The sequence below is a fragment of the Malaclemys terrapin genome, chromosome 5, assembly GCF_027887155.1.
Source record: "Malaclemys terrapin pileata isolate rMalTer1 chromosome 5, rMalTer1.hap1, whole genome shotgun sequence".
NCBI classification, from domain to species: Eukaryota; Metazoa; Chordata; order Testudines; family Emydidae; genus Malaclemys; species Malaclemys terrapin.
Window position 1 is genome coordinate 58,040,219 of NC_071509.1, and position 18,431 is coordinate 58,058,649.

Genomic DNA, 18,431 nt, shown 5'->3' on the forward strand with positions numbered 1-18,431 from the left:
AGTCTCTCCAGGTATGTTTGCACTTAACAGTTACAAAGAACTGAAATAGAAACAATAATAAAAAAAAAGCCATATGTTAAAATTCTTATTTAGCTGGTTGTCCATTGCAAACACTTTTTAAAAATTGAATCATGCCATACACCAGCTGAAAGTTTATGACCTTCAGATATAAAAGGTGGCTTTGATTTTCAAAATGATAAATCGGTGACAGAACTGACATGCTCAATATGTCATACACTTTCCTTACTGGGTAGGCATTTGTTTACTTTGTACTACTCATTCAAGCACAAACTTCCTTAGCAAAGGCACAGAGGGTAACATGTGGTGACTAGCTATTGGCCTTCTTTATTGACTCCTTTACTGCATTCTCTTCTTTTGGTAGAAATAGACACAAGTGGATTTTTTTGAAAGCACCATGAGCCAAGAATAACAACTCTTAAATTGGTGTTAGGGAGCAAAAAAGCACAATAGCAAAGCTACACAAATACTGTGTAATGGTCTGTACACAGAAATAACTCGACATGCAGAAGAAACAACTGGCATATGATTTATTGATTACATATGTTAGGTACTCAGCTTATGCAAAATAAAAATTCATAAAGGTGTGCTTTTCTTAAAGTTACACTGCCAAACCTGGCAGGCTCATGTACACACCTTAGAAGTAGCCTATTTCCATTCCTATTGTCCTCCTGATTCCTTAATTTTTTTAAGGCAAAAATTGCATTTCAACAGATTTTAAATAGAAAAACAAATTCCTACTCAGCTGGGAGACCCTATATAAACCAATCCAGGGCACTGGTTCTCCTTGTGATTGTTAATGTGAGCATGACAAATGAGAGCTCTCAGTGCTTTCATTTCACTGTGCCTGCCTGCTTTGTTCTTTTGTGCAGGCAGAATACTGAAATTTGCAAGCATTCTGCTGAGTGTTTCAGTGTTCAGTTCAGTAGTAAGTGCTTACTCAACAAAATGGCAGAATCAAGGAAGCGGGGTAACCTCATTAGCAACTTTCATCCTTAACCCAGAACATAGTTGCTACAAGACAGTAATATCACTTTAAGAGAGAGAAAGATCCACAACTAATAAAAACCTTAATTGCAAGAGCTAGCTATCTGTGGTATTTATATGACATGAATCATAATAGTACATTAGATACAAAGAGCTGTCAAATCCTGTCATGCTGCTATTTCCACAACGATATAATGCTTTTGCCTGAGCTATTAGACATAATAAGAGACTTGTTTTGAGGAAAATGGACTCAGTTGACTAATAGTCATTGGTGATTCATCATATATGAAAGTTGTGATATGTTATCAAAATCCTATGCAATTTTAGGACTGGAGGTTCATTTAATTTGGAACAGGATCACAACTGATTTTTTTCTATATCTGTAATTGTAGCTTTAAGTAGAACTGAAACTCAGTCCACATGTGGTTTTCCTATGATATATCCCAGTTCCTTGCAATATCCATTATGTTGATTCTCCTTCCCTTGCATATGCTAAAAGATAAAATTAAATTTGAAACAAACCTATGAGGTGGTTACAGGTAATGAGATCGGCCTAACTTATCTCAGTCCTCTCAAAGAAAGTGGTATTGAATTTTGGTAAGTGAGGGTTACAAAGGGTGACACAGAGAGAGACACACACTGGAGCTGATCCTGCCTGGCAATTCTTGCCAAGTGAACTGAGATTGCATTGTGATAATATGCTTCTTTGAACTGCCTTTTATAGCTATATATTGCATAGCTTCACCTTGTAGCTATATTTATCTTATTATTCAAGTGAACCTATATAGATAGCTGCCCATATATTCAAGGCCAAGGTTATTTATCATTTATGTTCAATCTTCTGTGTCACCTTGCATATACAAGTATAAGAAATGTTACATTTTAAAAACTTTGACTTCATCATATTTAAGGAAGTTTCCTTCTCAGAATAATCTCTCTGAGAACAGCACCTAATTAAGGGGGGGTGCATTTCCATCTTGATGAATGGACAATGGAATGGCTTGAGACCCTGTGAAGTGAGGTGAAAAATGGTTCCCCTAACATTAGACATCTATTAACTCAACCCTACCACTAACTTGTCATATAGCCTGCACAAATGTCACATCTGATCTAGTTAAATACTGGGGAAATGTAAGAATAGGAAGCAGTGGTAATGTGTGTTCAAGATGACCTGCTTGAATGAAAGTCAGAGAGCTTAAAGAGAATCAATACATTGGAGCTAGAATAAACACAGTTAGATGGACAGCAAGGTGAGAAGTTGGAATGCAGATCCCAGCACATAGTAAATCCCTTCTCTCAGTCCAATGCAAGTTGGAGATGGTGTGATACAGGGTATCAGTCCAGCAGTTCGTTCAAGGGTCAGACTCAGGCATGTGGGCAAGTGCTGAGGTGTCTGTGATAGGGGTCAATGACAGATTACCTAATTACAATTAATGATACCAATCCTACCTAATATCATATGTTCCTACCTCATATGTAACCAAGAGATATCATAATCACTAGTATTGGTATTCTCATTAAATACCTGACCTGTTAAACCACCAGCCAGCTGTGTCCTCCTCAGCACAGTTCCCTTCATAGTTGTCATTGTCTCTGTCTTGTGTACTAAATTTCATTCCTCGGTGATCAGCCCACCATTTCACTTCAGGGTGAAACCCCCCAGTAAGGGAGTCACCAGCTGTGCCAGAGTATTCTCCACAGCTCAGCTGGTATGAGCTCTAATGAAAAATGGGGAGAGAAAAATTAGACTAATCTCTGGGTGTTATTAACAAATATGGGTATTAACTAGGAAATATACATTCCATTCACTGTTATTTAATATAAACTCAGAAATGGCATGTCATTTAGCTCTTGCCATTTAAACACAGTATAAAAGGCAACTGGGAGGATGCTCAGTAAGACAAAAGAATTTTCAAGAACTTTAAATAGCTGTCTATAAAGTAGGCTTTTAGGGTTCAATTCTGCAAGGTGCTGAGTGGCTTCTATAAACTGTTGAATGCTTTTAACTCCCACTGCCTCCAAAACAATGGGATCTTACATTAGTGATTGTTTAGGATAGGCAGCACCTACCAGGAGGCATAATTGGGCTATTTGGCCCCAATTCAGCAAGGTACTTAAGTATTGCCTAAATTTAACCATGTATAGTCCTAGTGAATTTACTGCAAAAGGACTACTCATATGCTTAAAATTAGCCATATATTTAAGTACCTTGCTAAATTAAGGCCTTTGTTAACAAAGAGTATTCTCTGTGATTTACCCTTTAACAGAGCTAATTTTGCTTAATAAAAACTTCATCTTATGTTGAACATTTTCATGTCAAAAAATCTTTGTAACCAACATCATTGATAACATCAGCAAAGGTCATGAAAACAGTTTGTTATTAAAAGGTTGCTGAAGAACCAGAAAACTAATTTAAAATCTTTAAAGACAGGCACCAAGTATGATTGTGTGACATCAATTTATGAACTTAAACCAATGTGTTTATTACATTATCAAAAATTCTAAGGTCTTGGTGAGAAAGGAAATGTCTTAATAAGAGATATTAGAAAACCATATATGTATATGAAAGTTGTGGAATCTATAATTATATGGCCTGCCATAATATTCTTTCTGTTGCCTACAGAATCCAAGCTTTCATTTAAAAAATGAATTTACTGATTAATGAAGTTATTCAGTATTTTATTACCTCTTCACCAGCAACTCTGAAGCTTTGATATTGTGCAAATCGCCGTACTCCTTCGAAATCAGAGAGATCGATTCTTAGGGTATAGTTTCCTTAGCAAAACAACAACAAATATTTATTCATGTTAATTCAACCTCTCTCAGCATTCCTCAGAATAAAGCCATTGTGTTATACAATAAGACTAAAATCCTATTTATGTTCTTTCTTTTGCTCCCACAAGCCTTTTTATTTTCACATTTGCATTTACATATTTAAAAAGTTATGGGACAAATTCATATGAATAAAGATCACAGCAATTTCTATAAGAAACTAATATTATTCTGCACCATCTTCTTTAAATTATGCTCCTAAAATTGTTGTAAAACAAGGAATAGCAAGAAATGCTTAAGTGTTGAGGAAGAAAGAAGATAAAAAGATGTGGCATATACTTCAAGAATACAGATTATAATAGTCACTAAGGCCTAGAGATGACCTGTGCCTGCCAGTAGTGAGCAGGGGAGGGGAACAGAGTGAGGGCAGCCAGCTTCAGCAGTCTTACTGAGCATGCGCAGTCCATGTGAGCATGCTCAGTACAAGCCAAGCAGCAAATCTGGTGGGGCACGTCACCCCGCATGCCCCCCCCCCCCCATGCGTTGCCTCTGCTAAAGCCACATTTTCTAGTGAATGTCTATAAAGGTGAGCGTATCACAGACTACAATGCTTGGAGTCAAACTTTAGACATTTTACATTAATTTTTACTAGTATTTCTCCCTTCACAAAACATACAGGGCTGATCTGTATCAGAAATTGATGGAGTTACACTGGTTCAAGTTTCCCAATATAAGCCAGCCAACCCTCACGTTGGTAGGATTTGTGAGTTGCTGATGAAAGTAGGAAAGGGGATCCAGCCATAAACCTGGATTTGCCCTTCCTCAAAGTTTGGGGAAATTTGCATTCAAATCCAAAATTTGAGGCTTAGGGTCCTCTGTTTAATTTTCTAATCTACAGAGCCAAATCCTCAGATGATGTAAACTGACTTCGTTCCAATGACTTCAATGGAGCTGTGCCAAATTTAAACCAATTGAAGATATGGCCCTAAATGCATAGAATAAATTCTTCTTTCACTTACACCCATTCAACCCCATTGAGCTGGACTTCTTATCTAAGGAGAGTATGTTCAAAGGTTGATTGAGCAATGAGGGGCATGGTGCCAATGTGAACTGTCATCAGAGTAATTTAGGAAGTCTGCCTTTTGAAGGTTTTGGGAGAAGGAATGAGTAGACTAAATTGAAGCATAAGATCTAACAAGCAATAATTTAGGCCTGGTCTACAGTAGGAAATTAGGTCAGTATAACTCACACCCCTGAGTGATGCAGTTAAACCAACTTTACCTCCATGGTAGCTACTGCCTCCCAGGGAGGTGGATTACCTATGCTGATGGGAGAACCCCTCCTGTTGGTGTAGGTGGCATCTTCACTGAAGTGTTACAGTGGCGCAGCTGCACCAGTGCAATGTTTTAAGTGTAGACAAGCCTTTAGAGGAGGTTATGTTAGGACAATAGGAGATTAACTGCCTTCAGTTATTAGAAATATGGAGACACTGTTAGCATTCCCAGGAGTAGGAGAAATAAGAAAACACCCAGACCTGCACTGTCAGTCAGATTATGTCACATATGTGGCTACTACATGTCCTGACTAAATGGAACTAATGCAGTTCACTGACTGGGTCAGGACTGTCAGTTAAACTGATTCAGTTCTGCTTGGGGGAGGAAGGATCTGAGAACCACTTAAGGGCTTGGGGGACGGTGGCCTTATGAACTACGGCGCATTGATCTGTTGAGGCTCCCTGCACACCATTGACACATTGGCCCAATGAGAGTTTGAATCCTTTATTAGGAACTGAGATCCAGATTCTGATCTAATTTACACTTCTGTAAATTCTAAACAACCCAATTCAAACTAGTGGTGTGACTCAGGATTTACATTAGTGCAAATTGCATCTGGTCCTGAAAGAGCAAAGCAGAAACAGATGGTAAATTTTCCTGTATTGCAAAGGCCACTAAGGAAGAAAAATATTTCTGTACAAGTCTTACCTTGATTGGTGAGATAGTGAAGATTTTTATTTCCAAGCCAGTATTCACCATTTCTCAAAACAAAATTTCCAAAACCTTGTTCATAGTCATCCCAGACTCTGAAAATAAAATTGAAACTAATGATTTGGGATAATCAAAGAGAATAAAAAGTTTGCTAGGAACTACACAATTTTTTTAATGTCACTGTCTTATATGATATCAAGTCACTAAATTACTATTTGGGGCATGATTCTGACCTCACTTACCCTGGTTTTAAACTAGTGTATTGACTTAACTGGAGTTCCTTCTGATTTACATACATGGATGTGGGAGGTCCTTAGTTTCTTATGCTGGCAGCTGAAACCCAAACTAGATCTGGGTCTCCAGAAACACAGCCACAATAGCTTTTAAGGTCAGAAGGTATCATTATGACCATTTTGTCTGACTTCCTGCATAACATGCTTATCTAAATTCCAGTAATCATCCCCCAAAATTGTACAATGAAGAGACACTTCCTGAGTGACCACAGCATGAAAGTCTATGTGTAGGTGTGTCGCACACAGCATTTCATCAGAAATAATATACCTTCTGTGATTTGATTGAGTAGCTTATGAAACTTCCACAGATCTAGCTGCTATTGTTTTGTAAGCTGTAGCATCACCCTGCTTTTCCCATCGTTGAGCTAGGGGCACATCTCTTGATTGGCCCTGTCACTTCTGAGTCTCTCTCTGGTCCCTACATTACTGTAGTGAAGGGAGTACTAGAAATACCAGATAGACAAAATGGGTTGTTTCTTTGCCTTGCAATGGACCCCAAATCCAATGAGCCCTGACTACAAGTGTTGGGTTCAGGATGGATCAGGTGGAGAACAACCTGACACTCAGGCTCGAGTTGAATCAGGCAGTCTCTGAGCACCAGCTACATATGAGGTTGGTACAGCAGTGGCTGCCTGCCCCACTCCTGCTGGCCACCGCCGCCTCACTGTGCTGTGCTGACAAGTTGCCGTGCCTCTTTTTCTGCAGCATGCACAGCTCAGGGAGGCAGCAGTGGCCAGTAGGCAGGGCATGCAGCCAGACCCTACAGGAAGGAGCCGTTCGGAAATAGATTTGGGGCACGGAGAATGGGGAGCAGGAAGGCCCACCAGCCTGACTTCCGAGGCTGAGGTGGTGGCACTAACACACAGGTCTTGGGACAGTGGCCCTGGAGAGGGGGAATCTGGCCACCCTTCGGGTGTGCAGTGCTGGCTGGGGCAGGGAGGAGCTGATAGGCTGTGGTGGGAGAGTGGGGCTGTGGTAATTAACTTCAATGGCTCTCTGGAGAAACAAAGTAAAGAAAATGCATTCTGGGCCAGAGGTTTGACCCTTGCAACCTGCCAAAACCCAAATACCAGTGTCAGGTATGAAACAACCCCACATGCTTGGGCTGGGTTCAGATTGGCTGTGGTCAAGTCAGGGTTGGGTTGGGCTTTAAAATTAGGCTTGAGCAGATCTTTATTTTTCCATCTCTAGAGTGACCCTAAGAGCCCCCTTTATGTCAACAGGCAAAGGCCACACCCAACATGCTGTTGTCAGAATATTTAGCCAAAGCGTGTCTTGTGAGGTATCATGTAAGAACTGCTGGTACAGTGGTCCCTAATATTACTGTGTGATGTATGTGCAGTCAGTGTGTAAAGACTTGTGTATATGTGCTGGAAATATATTCCTAAAATATGTTCAAACCAAGCAACCTGAGTAGAGCAGATAAACAGGTTTGAAATAGACAAAGGAATGTTGTTTCACCTGTTTACCTTTGTCTCCAATGTAAATTGAGCAAGGAGAGGCCAGAGACAATGGAAGTACATTTATATGGTAAAGTAAATGAAGTGATTAAGCCAATTGAAAAAGAAAATTGACCAGATGATGAAGAAGACAGCATGGTGTTTACACACCAGGAGAGAAGAGGAACTTTGTCTGTGTTTGCTTTTCAAAGGTTTCCTGGACTCAGGGCCAGCTCCAGGGTTTTGGCCACCCCAAGCAGCCAAAACAAAACAAACAAACAAACAAAAAAAGCCGCGATCGTGATCTGCGGTGGCAATTCGGCGGGAGGTCCTTCGCTCCCAGGCGGAGTGAGGGACCGTCCTCCGAATTGCCGCTGAATACCTGGACGTGCCGCCCCTCTCCGGAGCGGCCGCCCCAAGCACCTGCTTGAGAAGCTGGTACTTGGAGCTGGCCCTGCCTGAACTATAAAAAGAAGGGGCGAGAACCTCTTAGTTATTCATCACTTATGGAACAAAAGGGATATTACCCTCTGATTCTGTGCAAGTTTTATCCCCTGGCCTGAAGGGCTAAATATTTTGGTAACCTGATGTAAGTGAGAACTGCTTAGGCAAAGATTGTAACTTGCTAAAATTAAAAGATTTAGTGACTAAAATGCCTGTTTGTTTGTAACCATACCTGTCTTTTTCTCTTGCTTAGTATCACTTAAATCTCTGTACTTTTATTAATAAAAAAAACAACAACTTATTCTTAGTTTTACTATAACTCATTTCATTGCTGCTATATTTAAGTGAAGAGTGAGTCCTCAGATAACCTAACAGGCTGGTGTGCACACTGTCTCTTTGGAGGCAGCAAACTTACTAACTTCTGTAAGAGGGACTGGACACTGCAGAAAGACATCTCTGGGGAACTCAGGAGCTAGGTTTTATTGATTGTTACCTGCAAGGAAGGTTTAGAATGGCAGAGTCTCAAGGAATTTGCTGCCAAGGCAGAGACACTGGTGTGTCAGGGAGCTGACCTACAGTTTAGCAGTAGCAAAGCTCTCACTTGCTGAGGCAGAGGAGTAACACAGTGATTTATGGTTCTGAGTGTCCTGAAGAGAGTGTCCCACTCCTTCTGTGGTCTTGTATAAATCACTTACTGTAATCTCTTTGGGGTTAATACTGATCTCAGTTACATCACTGTAAAGGCACAGTAATTCAATTTCAGTCAATCAATGAACCAAAACCTTATTTCCCCCCATCTGAAAAATAAAAATAGTATTGCTCACTTTTCGCCTACTTTCAGATGCTCAGCCTCTCTCAGGATCAACCCCCCGTCCCCACAAGGGTATTGTGAGGACTAGTTATGTTAATACATAAAATGTGCTGAGTAGTTTTTAGATTAAAAGTACAATTCCAGAAGAACACTTTTCCTACTGGTATTTAGTGTATTTAAAAAGGGAAAATAAGTTAGTGAAATAGAGCAAAGACACAAAATTACTGTAGATACCAACTGACAATAAAACCAAATACATTGCTAGCTTATGTCATATGAAATGGCAATATATGACTGTGAAAATGTGCTAATAATTAACTTGCCTCAAGATGCACTTGTGTTTCTGTATGTTAAAGTATTGTTTACTGGTGACTGTAGAGATATCTAGCAGTGAGGTTTAAGAGTTTGTAAAAGAGGCTAGCCAAGCATACCCTATGAAATACATAATGGATAATACAAGGTGTACTCACTACAATGAAAAGAAGTAAGCAAAGTGTCAGACATTTAAAGATCTTCATTTACTACAGTGTGTTATTACAGACTAGGTCATGAGACTGCAAAGATTATCAGGAACATATGGATAACAGGGTAGTGCATGTAACATCATTAAAGTTAACTGAGTATGAATTATGTAACAATATTAAAACCATATTGGACTCAGTATGGTCTGGCAGACTGAACACAGGGCTGGGAATCAGGACTTTGAGCTACTGAATTCTATACTTCCCTTTCCCAGATTGATTTATTGTGTCTCTAACCTTTTTGTACCTCAGTTTTCCCCATTTATAAAATCAGGATAGTAATATTTACTAAAACTAGTTAAAATTTTTGTCAAAAAAAATTGCCAGAAAATTGGGTTTTCAACAAAATAATTTCTCCCCAAGTAGTACCTGCTTTACATAGAAAGTTTAAACTTTTTCATAGACCCCTCATGCCTGAAAACCTATTTATAAAATAAAACAAACCACAACAAAACCCACAGTGGCGGCAGGTTTATAATTTTTGGTGGTGCCAAAGTCCCCCACAGGTCCAAGTCCCCCATCCCCCACCTGCCTTGTAAGCTGATACATATATATTTTTAAAATAATGTAAAAATGGACTGGAAACAGTAAGTGTTTAACAGTTTCCCTGTATTACACAATATCACTGTTGTAAGAAAAAAATATTTAACTAAGAATATCAACTTTATTAATACTCTTTTGAAATCGGATACAACCAAGCACTCTTGGATCAATAATCCTCAAAGGCAAAAAGCTCTGTCTAATTCACTATTGTACTCCAACCACGTAAATCTTGATAGATTTGATTGATGGAAGCTCCTTTTCTTATCTTTTAGATTTGCTGCATCTTTCTTTTGTATAACTTCAGTTTGCAAGCTGGGTGTCGAACTCAGGCTTCACTTTGTTCTTTTTCTCTGGGTAACTTTATTAAGAATTTATCCATTGTTGATTATTATTACACAAAATTAATAGGGTGGGGCTGAGGGATTTGGAGTGTGGGAGGAGGCTCAGGGTAGGTCAGAGGGTTGCCGTGCGGGGGTGAGGGCTGTGGTGTGGGGCTGAGGATGAGGGGTTCATGGTGCAGGAGGGGGCTCATGGCTGGGGCAGAGGGTTGGGGTGTGGGGGGATGAGGGCTTTGGCAAGGGATGAGGGCTCTGGAGTGGGGCTAGGGATGAGAGGTTCGAGGTGTGGGAGGGGCTCGGGCAGAGGGTTGGGGTATGGGGATGAGGGGTTCATGGTGCAGGAGGGGGCTCAAGGCTGGGGTGCAGGCTCTGGGGTGAGGGCTCTGGCTGGGGGTGTGGGCTCTGGGGTGGGGCTGGAGATGAGGGGTAAGACATTCCTTTCCTCTCCCAGGCTGGAGAGCAGGCAGAACTGGCTTATTGACATGGCTGTGCAGAGCATTACTACTGGGGATGTACACCGATTTAACTGGATTTGTTGTTTTAACTGTTATACAACTATTTCAGCCTAGTAACCAAGATGAAAGGAATCTAAAAGGGTAAATCTTTGTTAATGTGCACAGGGAGGTAAAAGCAAAACTCTACTGTTGGGGACATAGCCAGCCTCAAAGCCTAATATTGTAAACAAGTATTTCTTTACCTATTTATGATTTTCTCACAGTCTGTGCATCTCTTATCTTGGACAATGAAATTCAATTAAGGTGCTTCCAAGTTCTCGGTGCTGTAATGTTTGGGTTGCGAACACTTGATGGAAATTTGTCCTTGCTATAAAACCAGTGTTTTCAATGGAATTTAAAAGAATAACGGGGGAACATTTTTCTGTGGGTCTTAAGGGTTTGATTTTATAAAACTAATTTTTTAGATAAAGTGGAGATGTCACCTTACTAAGGGCTTGTTCACACTGTGGTTTCACATGGAGATAAACTGTGCCAGCACAAGTCATGGTTAACTGGGCATGGATTGTTTACACTAGGGGCTTGCGCAAATGCAGCTATGTTGGTGTAAAATAACTGAGTGCAGACAAGGCCTACAAATCAGACCGTCTAGCACCCACAGCAATGCACCCCTAAGAATCACTTATAAAGAACAAAGGAAAGAAATGCCAACTCCTAAGCAAAGAATGGGGCTGGGGATGAGGGGTTCACAGTGCAGGAGTGGGCTCAGGGCTGGGGCAGAGGGTTGAGGTGCAGGGGGGTGTGGGCGCTGGCTGGGGATGCGGGCTCTGGGGTAGGGCTGGGCCAGGTATGAGGAGTTCAAACTTTGGGGTGCAGCAGGCAGGCTGCCCTGGGGCTAGGCCAGAGAGGAGGACTCCCCCCAGCCCTCTCCCCACCAGCAGCAGTGAGTTCTGGGGGAGGAGCCTCCCTCTCCTCCCCCTCCCTCCTGGCACGACACTCACCCAAGCCCCAGGCTGCTGCTCAGGATGTCCAGACAGGATAAGCCCCCTCAGAGTCGTCTGCCGGGGGTTGGGGGGGGGAGGGAGAGACCTGTCATGCTGCTGCGCCTCCTCCCTTCCTCTGCAAGCGCAGCAATCAGTCTACCACTGGCACTGCTCCCTTAGCCGGCAGTGTCCAGCGAGGGAGTGCAGCGCGGAGCTGCAGGGGGCAGCCACTCCCCTCTGCCCAAGGGCAGGTGAGGCAGGGACACTCCAGGGAGGGAGGCAGGCAGGGGTGGCAGGTGGGCCGGGGGAGAGACCCAGCCCCAAACATTGGTGGAGTCAGGCCCCCGCGGCCCTGAATTTTGCTGGAGCACGGGCACCATGGGCCCATACAACTCGCCAACCCTGAAAACCCATGCACACAAAAAAATGCCTGAAAACCAATGAGATTTTGTTTTTCAGCCAAAAATTGAAATATTTCAGCCAAGTACATAAATATTTTGTTTCAGATATGCCACCATGGTGACTCATGAGAGTTGTAGTTCAGTTGCCTCATGTTCCCATTCTCCTCTATATATTGGGCTCCCCAGCCAGACTCCACCTCCCATGATGCATCACAGCCAGGGATTCCCTAATTCCTGTGGTACATCATGGGAGATGTAGCCCAACCCAGGAGCTTGGCCTACAGAGGAGAACAGAAGCATGAGGAACCTGAATTACCACTCCTATGGGGTACTGAAACGTCATTTCTGAATCAAACTACACCTCTACCCCGATATAATGCTGTCCTTGGGAGCCAAGAAATCTTACCGCGTTATAGGTGAAGCCATGTTATATCGAACTTGCTTTGATCCGCCGGAGTGCGCAGCCCCACCCCCCGGAGCACTGCTTTACTGCGTTATATCTGAATTCGTATTATATCGGGTAGCATTATATTGGGGTAGAGGTGTATTTTGGTTTTCAATTTTTTGCTGAAAAGACCAGGTTTTCCACAGAACACTCTCTCCTCCCCCATTTTCCAACTATTTTTAATATCTACTTACCTGCCTTACAGAGTTTTTTTTTTAAAGGATTCCCTACTTTAGTATTTGCATAGAACTCTAAACATGTCAAATACTATGGCAGTGCTTATTAATGACATGAAAATGAACTTAGTTACTACACACAGTGGGACAGTGGTGCTATGAACATCTGAATTACCACAAATACTGCTGTAAAAGAAAATACCCCAGTGCAGCAAATGACCATTTTTGCTGTGGCCTACTATGGTTAGAATTTAATGTGTCTGTAGTGTTAACTACAAATAATTAGGCCAGTGTTCCTGATAATCAGTGGGTGTTCTAATTAGAGAGGATATAGCCAGAATTCATTTGAACAGGATAAATGGAGAAAGGAACAGCAGCTCATAAATCCAATTTAGGTATATTGTCCCGTTTCCTAGGTACAGCATCCAGATACTTACATACCCCCGCGACATCACAGTATCAGAGCACCTCAAACATTATTGATTTTATCCTTGCAACACTGTGAGGTAGTTACTATTATCCCTGTTTTACAAATGAAGAACAAAAAAATTAAGACCCTAATTCAACAAGATACTTAAATATGTGCCTGTTTAAAGCACAGGTGTAGTCTCAAGGGCTTCAGTGGATTGTTGTTAAAAGTTGCTTAAATGTTGGGTTCATTCTTAATTACTTTAAATTGAGCCTAAATAATTTACCCAGGGCCACACAGAGTCTGAGGCAAAGTCAGGAGTTGAACCAAGAACTTTGGCATTCCAGTCTGGTGACTTACATACAAAATCATCATCCCTCTCTTTTCACCGCTGATAGTTGCTTACAGGGATAGCTTTAGAGTTAGTGTTTAACTTGGTCCCCCCTGGCCTTGGATGCCTGCGATTTGTTTGTAATTATAACTGCTGGCTCCATCACCTACCTATCAAATTTCTGGCTGCCATCAGAACGTCTCTGAAAAACAGTCCAGCCTCCCCCTTCCGACATGTCACAGTAGGCAAGGAACGCACTAGGGCTCTGAAGAGGTTTCATCTTGTAAAATCCACTGCGTTTATGTCCATCGTTGTAGATTTCTGCACAATCTGCTTTCAAAATATCAGTTGAAAACAGATTTTTTCAGTCCTGTACTTATTAGTAAAAACAAGCTTCCCAAAGAGGGACCTTTATCAACATAATCAATGTATGGTAAAAATATAAAACTTGCATATTATCTTTGTATTTTTATCATTTTCATCAATTACCATAATTACATGTTTGTACAGCCTCCCCAAATATAAAAACACCCACTAACTTCAGTGGGATTTCCATGTACTGAGGGGGCTACAGAATTTTGCTCATTGTAATATAGCCACAAACAGCAGGACGGAATCATCACTGTTAGGAGAAAAATAACAAACATTGAACCTGGTACACTATTACACCTTTTACAAAATAAGTCCAAACTCACTTACTCCAGTGTGTAAAATGTTCCCATGTGATTTTATACTATTTTGCTCTTACTTTGCATTGGTATAAGTGACTGACTAAAGTTCAGGGCAACGGGAGAATCGGGCCCAATGAATGCACAATAATTATATAATTCTATAATATTTTTTTCCTTGTAGGAGTTAATTTTTATATGAAAGGAGTTCTTTGTTTATATCTAATCTACCATCAAGCTGTCAGTTACACAGGAAAGACGTATAATTTTCAACTCTTTCTGTTTTTCCTGGCAAAGGTAGAGGTGATTAACTGTAAGATTTACCTCTCAGAACTTTATCAACACATTGGCTGGGATTCAGCCAACATTTTTTTTTAATTGCATTTGCTGGCCAGTTTAGAACATTCTGAACTATTTTCTTTCTCCCTTGTGAAAGCCCCAGTGCATTTTAGACCAGAAAATAAACAGTTTATACTGAAAACAAATTACTGTGCTAGGATTTGAACAGACTATAGTAGAAAAAAGTAATGTAAATAAGATCTAAGCCAGTCGATGGGAGGAATGTAAAGAATGTTTCACTAGTTTAGAGTATAGCCTCAAATTTTCAAACACTCATGATTTTCTCGGCAGAGTCCCAAGTCTGCAAAGTACTTAAGAATGTGCTTAATTTTAAGCACATGCTTAAGTGTTTGGCTGAACTGGCACCTAACTCCCTTAATTTACATTACTTTTTAGTAAAAGGAAAATCCTGCCTCCTCTTCTACGCAGGTGGAAGAGCAGGATTTGACGACCTAACACCAGTTGCATCCACTGTGCATGATGGCGCTCAGCTCCTTGAAGATGCCTGTGCATGACTATAGAGCTGGATTGGGTTTGGGCCCTGTGGGGCAAGGACCTTACCGCCTCACTTTTCTGTGAAGTGCCCAGTGAACTGTGGATGCTATACAAATACATAACCACGTCCACCAACAATGATATACAGCAATCCAGTGACCTTTACTCCTGTATAAAGGGGCCAATAGTATTGCAGGAAGGGAGATTCTCCCCCAGATACTGTGGGGTGAAATCTGGGTTTTAGGGGTTGGCACAGGGAGGATTCATAGATTCATAGATTCTAGGACTGGAAGGGACCTCGAGAGGTCATAGAGTCCAGTCCCCTGCCCGCATGGCAGGACCAAATACTGCCTAGACCATCCCTAATAGACATTTATCTAACCTACTCTTAAATATCTCCAGAGACGGAGATTCCACAACCTCCCTAGGCAATTTGTTCCAGTGTTTAACCACCCTGACAGTTAGGAACTTTTTCCTAATGTCCAACCTAGACCTCCCTTGCTGCAGTTTAAACCCATTGTTTCTGGTTCTATCCTTAGAGGCTAAGGTGAACAAGTTCTCTCCCTCCTCCTTATGACACCCTTTTATATACCTGAAAACTGCTATCATGTCCCCTCTCAGTCTTCTCTTTTCCAAACTAAACAAACCCAATTCTTTCAGCCTTCCTTCATAGGTCATGTTCTCAAGACCTTTAATCATTCTTGTTGCTCTTCTTTGGACCCTTTCCAGTTTCTCCACATCTTTTTTAAAATGCGGCGCCCAGAACTGGACACAATACTCCAGCTGAGGCCTAACCAGAGCAGAGTAGAGCGGAAGAATGACTTCTCGTGTCTTGCTCACAACACACCTGTTAATGCATCCCAGAATCATGTTTGCTTTTTTTGCAACAGCATCACACTGTTGACTCATATTTAGCTTGTGGTCCACTATAACCCCTAGATCCCTTTCTGCCGTACTCCTTCCTAGACAGTCTTTTCCCATTCTGTATGTGTGAAATTGATTTTTCCTTCCTAAGTGGAGCACTTTGCATTTGTCTTTGTTAAACTTCATCCTGTTTAACTCAGACCATTTCTCCAATTTGTCCAGATCATTTTGAATTATGACCCTGTCCTCCAAAGTAGTTGCAATCCCTCCCAGTTTGGTATCATCCGCAAACTTAATAAGCGTACTTTCTATGCCAATATCTAAGTCGTTGATGAAGATATTGAACAGAGCCGGTCCCAAAACAGACCCCTGCGGTACCCCACTCGTTACGCCTTTCCAGCAGGATTGGGAACCATTAACAACAACTCTCTGAGTACGATTATCCAGCCAGTTATGCACCCACCTTATAGTAGCCCCATCTAATTTGTATTTGCCTAGTTTATCGATAAGAATATCATGCGAGACCGTATCAAATGCCTTACTAAAGTCTAGGTATACCACATCCACCGCTTCACCCTTATCCACAAGGCTCGTTATCCTATCAAAGAAAGCTATCAGATTGGTTTGACATGATTTGTTCTTCACAAATCCATGCTGGCTATTCCCTATCACCTTACCACCTTCCAAGTGTTGGCAGACGATTTCCTTAATTACTTGCTCCATTATCTTCCCTGGCACAGAAGTTAAACTAACTGGTCTGTAGTTACCTGGGTTGTTTTTATTTCCCTTTTTATAGATGGGCACTATATTTGCCCTTTTCCAGTCTTCTGGAATCTCTCCCGTCTCCCATGACTTTCCAAAGATAATAGCTAGAGGCTCAGATACCTCCTCTATTAGCTCCTTGAGTATTCTAGGATGCATTTCATCAGGCCCGGGTGACTTGCAGGCATCTAACTTTTCTAAGTGATGTTTAACTTGTTCTTTTTTTATTTTATCCGCTAAACCTACCCCCTTCCCATTAGCATTCACTATGTTAGGCATTCCTTCAGACTTCTCGGTGAAGACCGAAACAAAGAAGTCATTAAGCATCTCTGCCATTTCCAAGTTTCCTGTTACTGTTTCTCCCTCTTCACTAAGCAGTGGGCCTACCCTGTCTTTGGTCTTCCTCTTGCTTCTAATGTATTGATAAAAAGTCTTCTTGTTTCCTTTTATTCCCGTAGCTAGTTTGAGCTCATTTTGTGCCTTTGCCTTTCTAATCTTGCCCCTGCATTCCTGTGTTGTTTGCCTATATTCATCCTTTGTAATCTGTCCTAGTTTCCATTTTTTATATGACTCCTTTTTATTTTTTAGATCATGCAAGATCTCGTGGTTAAGCCAAGGTGGTCTTTTGCCACATTTTCTATCTTTCCTAACCAGCGGAATAGCTTGCTTTTGGGCCCTTAATAGTGTCCCTTTGAAAAACTGCCAACTCTCCTCAGTTGTTTTTCCCCTCAGTCTTGATTCCCATGGGACCTTACCTATCAGCTCTCTGAGCTTCCCAAAATCTGCCTTCCTGAAATCCACTGTCTCTATTTTGCTGTTCTCCCTTCTACCCTTCCTTAGAATTGCAAAGTCTATGATTTCATGATCACTTTCACCCAGGCTGCCTTCTACTTTCACATTCTCAACGAGTTCCTCCCTATTTGTTAAAATCAAGTCTAGAACAGCTTCCCCCCTAGTAGCTTTTTCAACCTTCTGAAATAAAAAGTTGTCTCCAATGCAGTCCAAGAATTTGTTGGATAGTCTGTTCCCCGCTGTGTTATTTTCCCAACATATATCCGGATAGTTGAAGTCCCCCATCACCACCAAATCTTGGGCTTTGGATGATTTTGTTAGTTGCTTGAAAAAAGCCTCATCCACCTCTTCCACCTGGTTAGGTGGCCTGTAGTAGACACCTAGCATGACATCTCCCTTGTTTTTTGCCCCTTTAAGCCTAACCCAGAGACTCTCAACACTTCCGTCTCCTATGTCCATCTCTACCTCAGTCCAAGTGTGTACATTTTTAATATATAAGGCAACACCTCCTCCCTTTTTCCCCTGTCTATCCTTCCTGAGCAAGCTGTACCCATCCACACCAACATTCCAATCATGTGTATTATCCCACCAAGTTTCAGTGATGCCAACAATGTCATAGTTGTATTTATTTATTAGCACTTCCAGTTCTTCCTGCTTATTCCCCATACTTCTCGCATTTGTATATAGGCATCTAAGATACTGGTTTGATCTTTCCTCCCAGTTTTTTCCTGACTCTCCTTTCTCTCTGCCAATATAGCCCACACTCCCTCTTGTTTCCGACTCATTTCCCCGGTCTCCATGTTCCCCACTTACCTTTATTATAAGAAGGCATGTCATGCTGTAGGATGGAATATATTACTGGAAATTCAGATATCCAAGCATCCAAACCTTCCTGTTTAAGAAACTGCTTGGTCTGTATTGATTCTTCCCCTGATATGGGGAAACTGTAGCTGAACAGTGGAGACAGCAGCATGCAGAGAGGAGAGCATATTGGGCACACTGAACTAAATTCACTCTTGGTATAATTCCATTGATGTCAATGGATCTACATTATGGATAGATTTGGCCCTTTAAGACTCAGGTAGTAGGGTGACCAGATGTCCCAATTTTATAGGGATAGTCCCAATTTTGGGGTCTTTTTCTTATATAGGATCCTATTACCC

At 41.4% G+C, this 18,431-nt stretch overlaps 1 protein-coding gene across 3 annotated transcripts in view; it reads right to left on the reverse strand.

Moving 5' to 3' along the window:
- FGL1 (fibrinogen like 1) overlaps nt 1-18,431 on the reverse strand; it is a 75,707-nt gene that overhangs the window by 9,219 nt on the left and 48,057 nt on the right. For all 3 annotated transcript variants that reach the window (XM_054029305.1, XM_054029307.1, XM_054029306.1), the window contains 4 exons: nt 13,519-13,681; nt 5,760-5,857; nt 3,692-3,780; nt 2,536-2,723 (listed from right to left, as the gene is read on the reverse strand). In XM_054029305.1, coding sequence (XP_053885280.1) covers nt 2,536-2,723; nt 3,692-3,780; nt 5,760-5,857; nt 13,519-13,681 — 538 coding nt within the window. The remainder of the gene's footprint in view (nt 1-2,535; nt 2,724-3,691; nt 3,781-5,759; nt 5,858-13,518; nt 13,682-18,431) is intronic.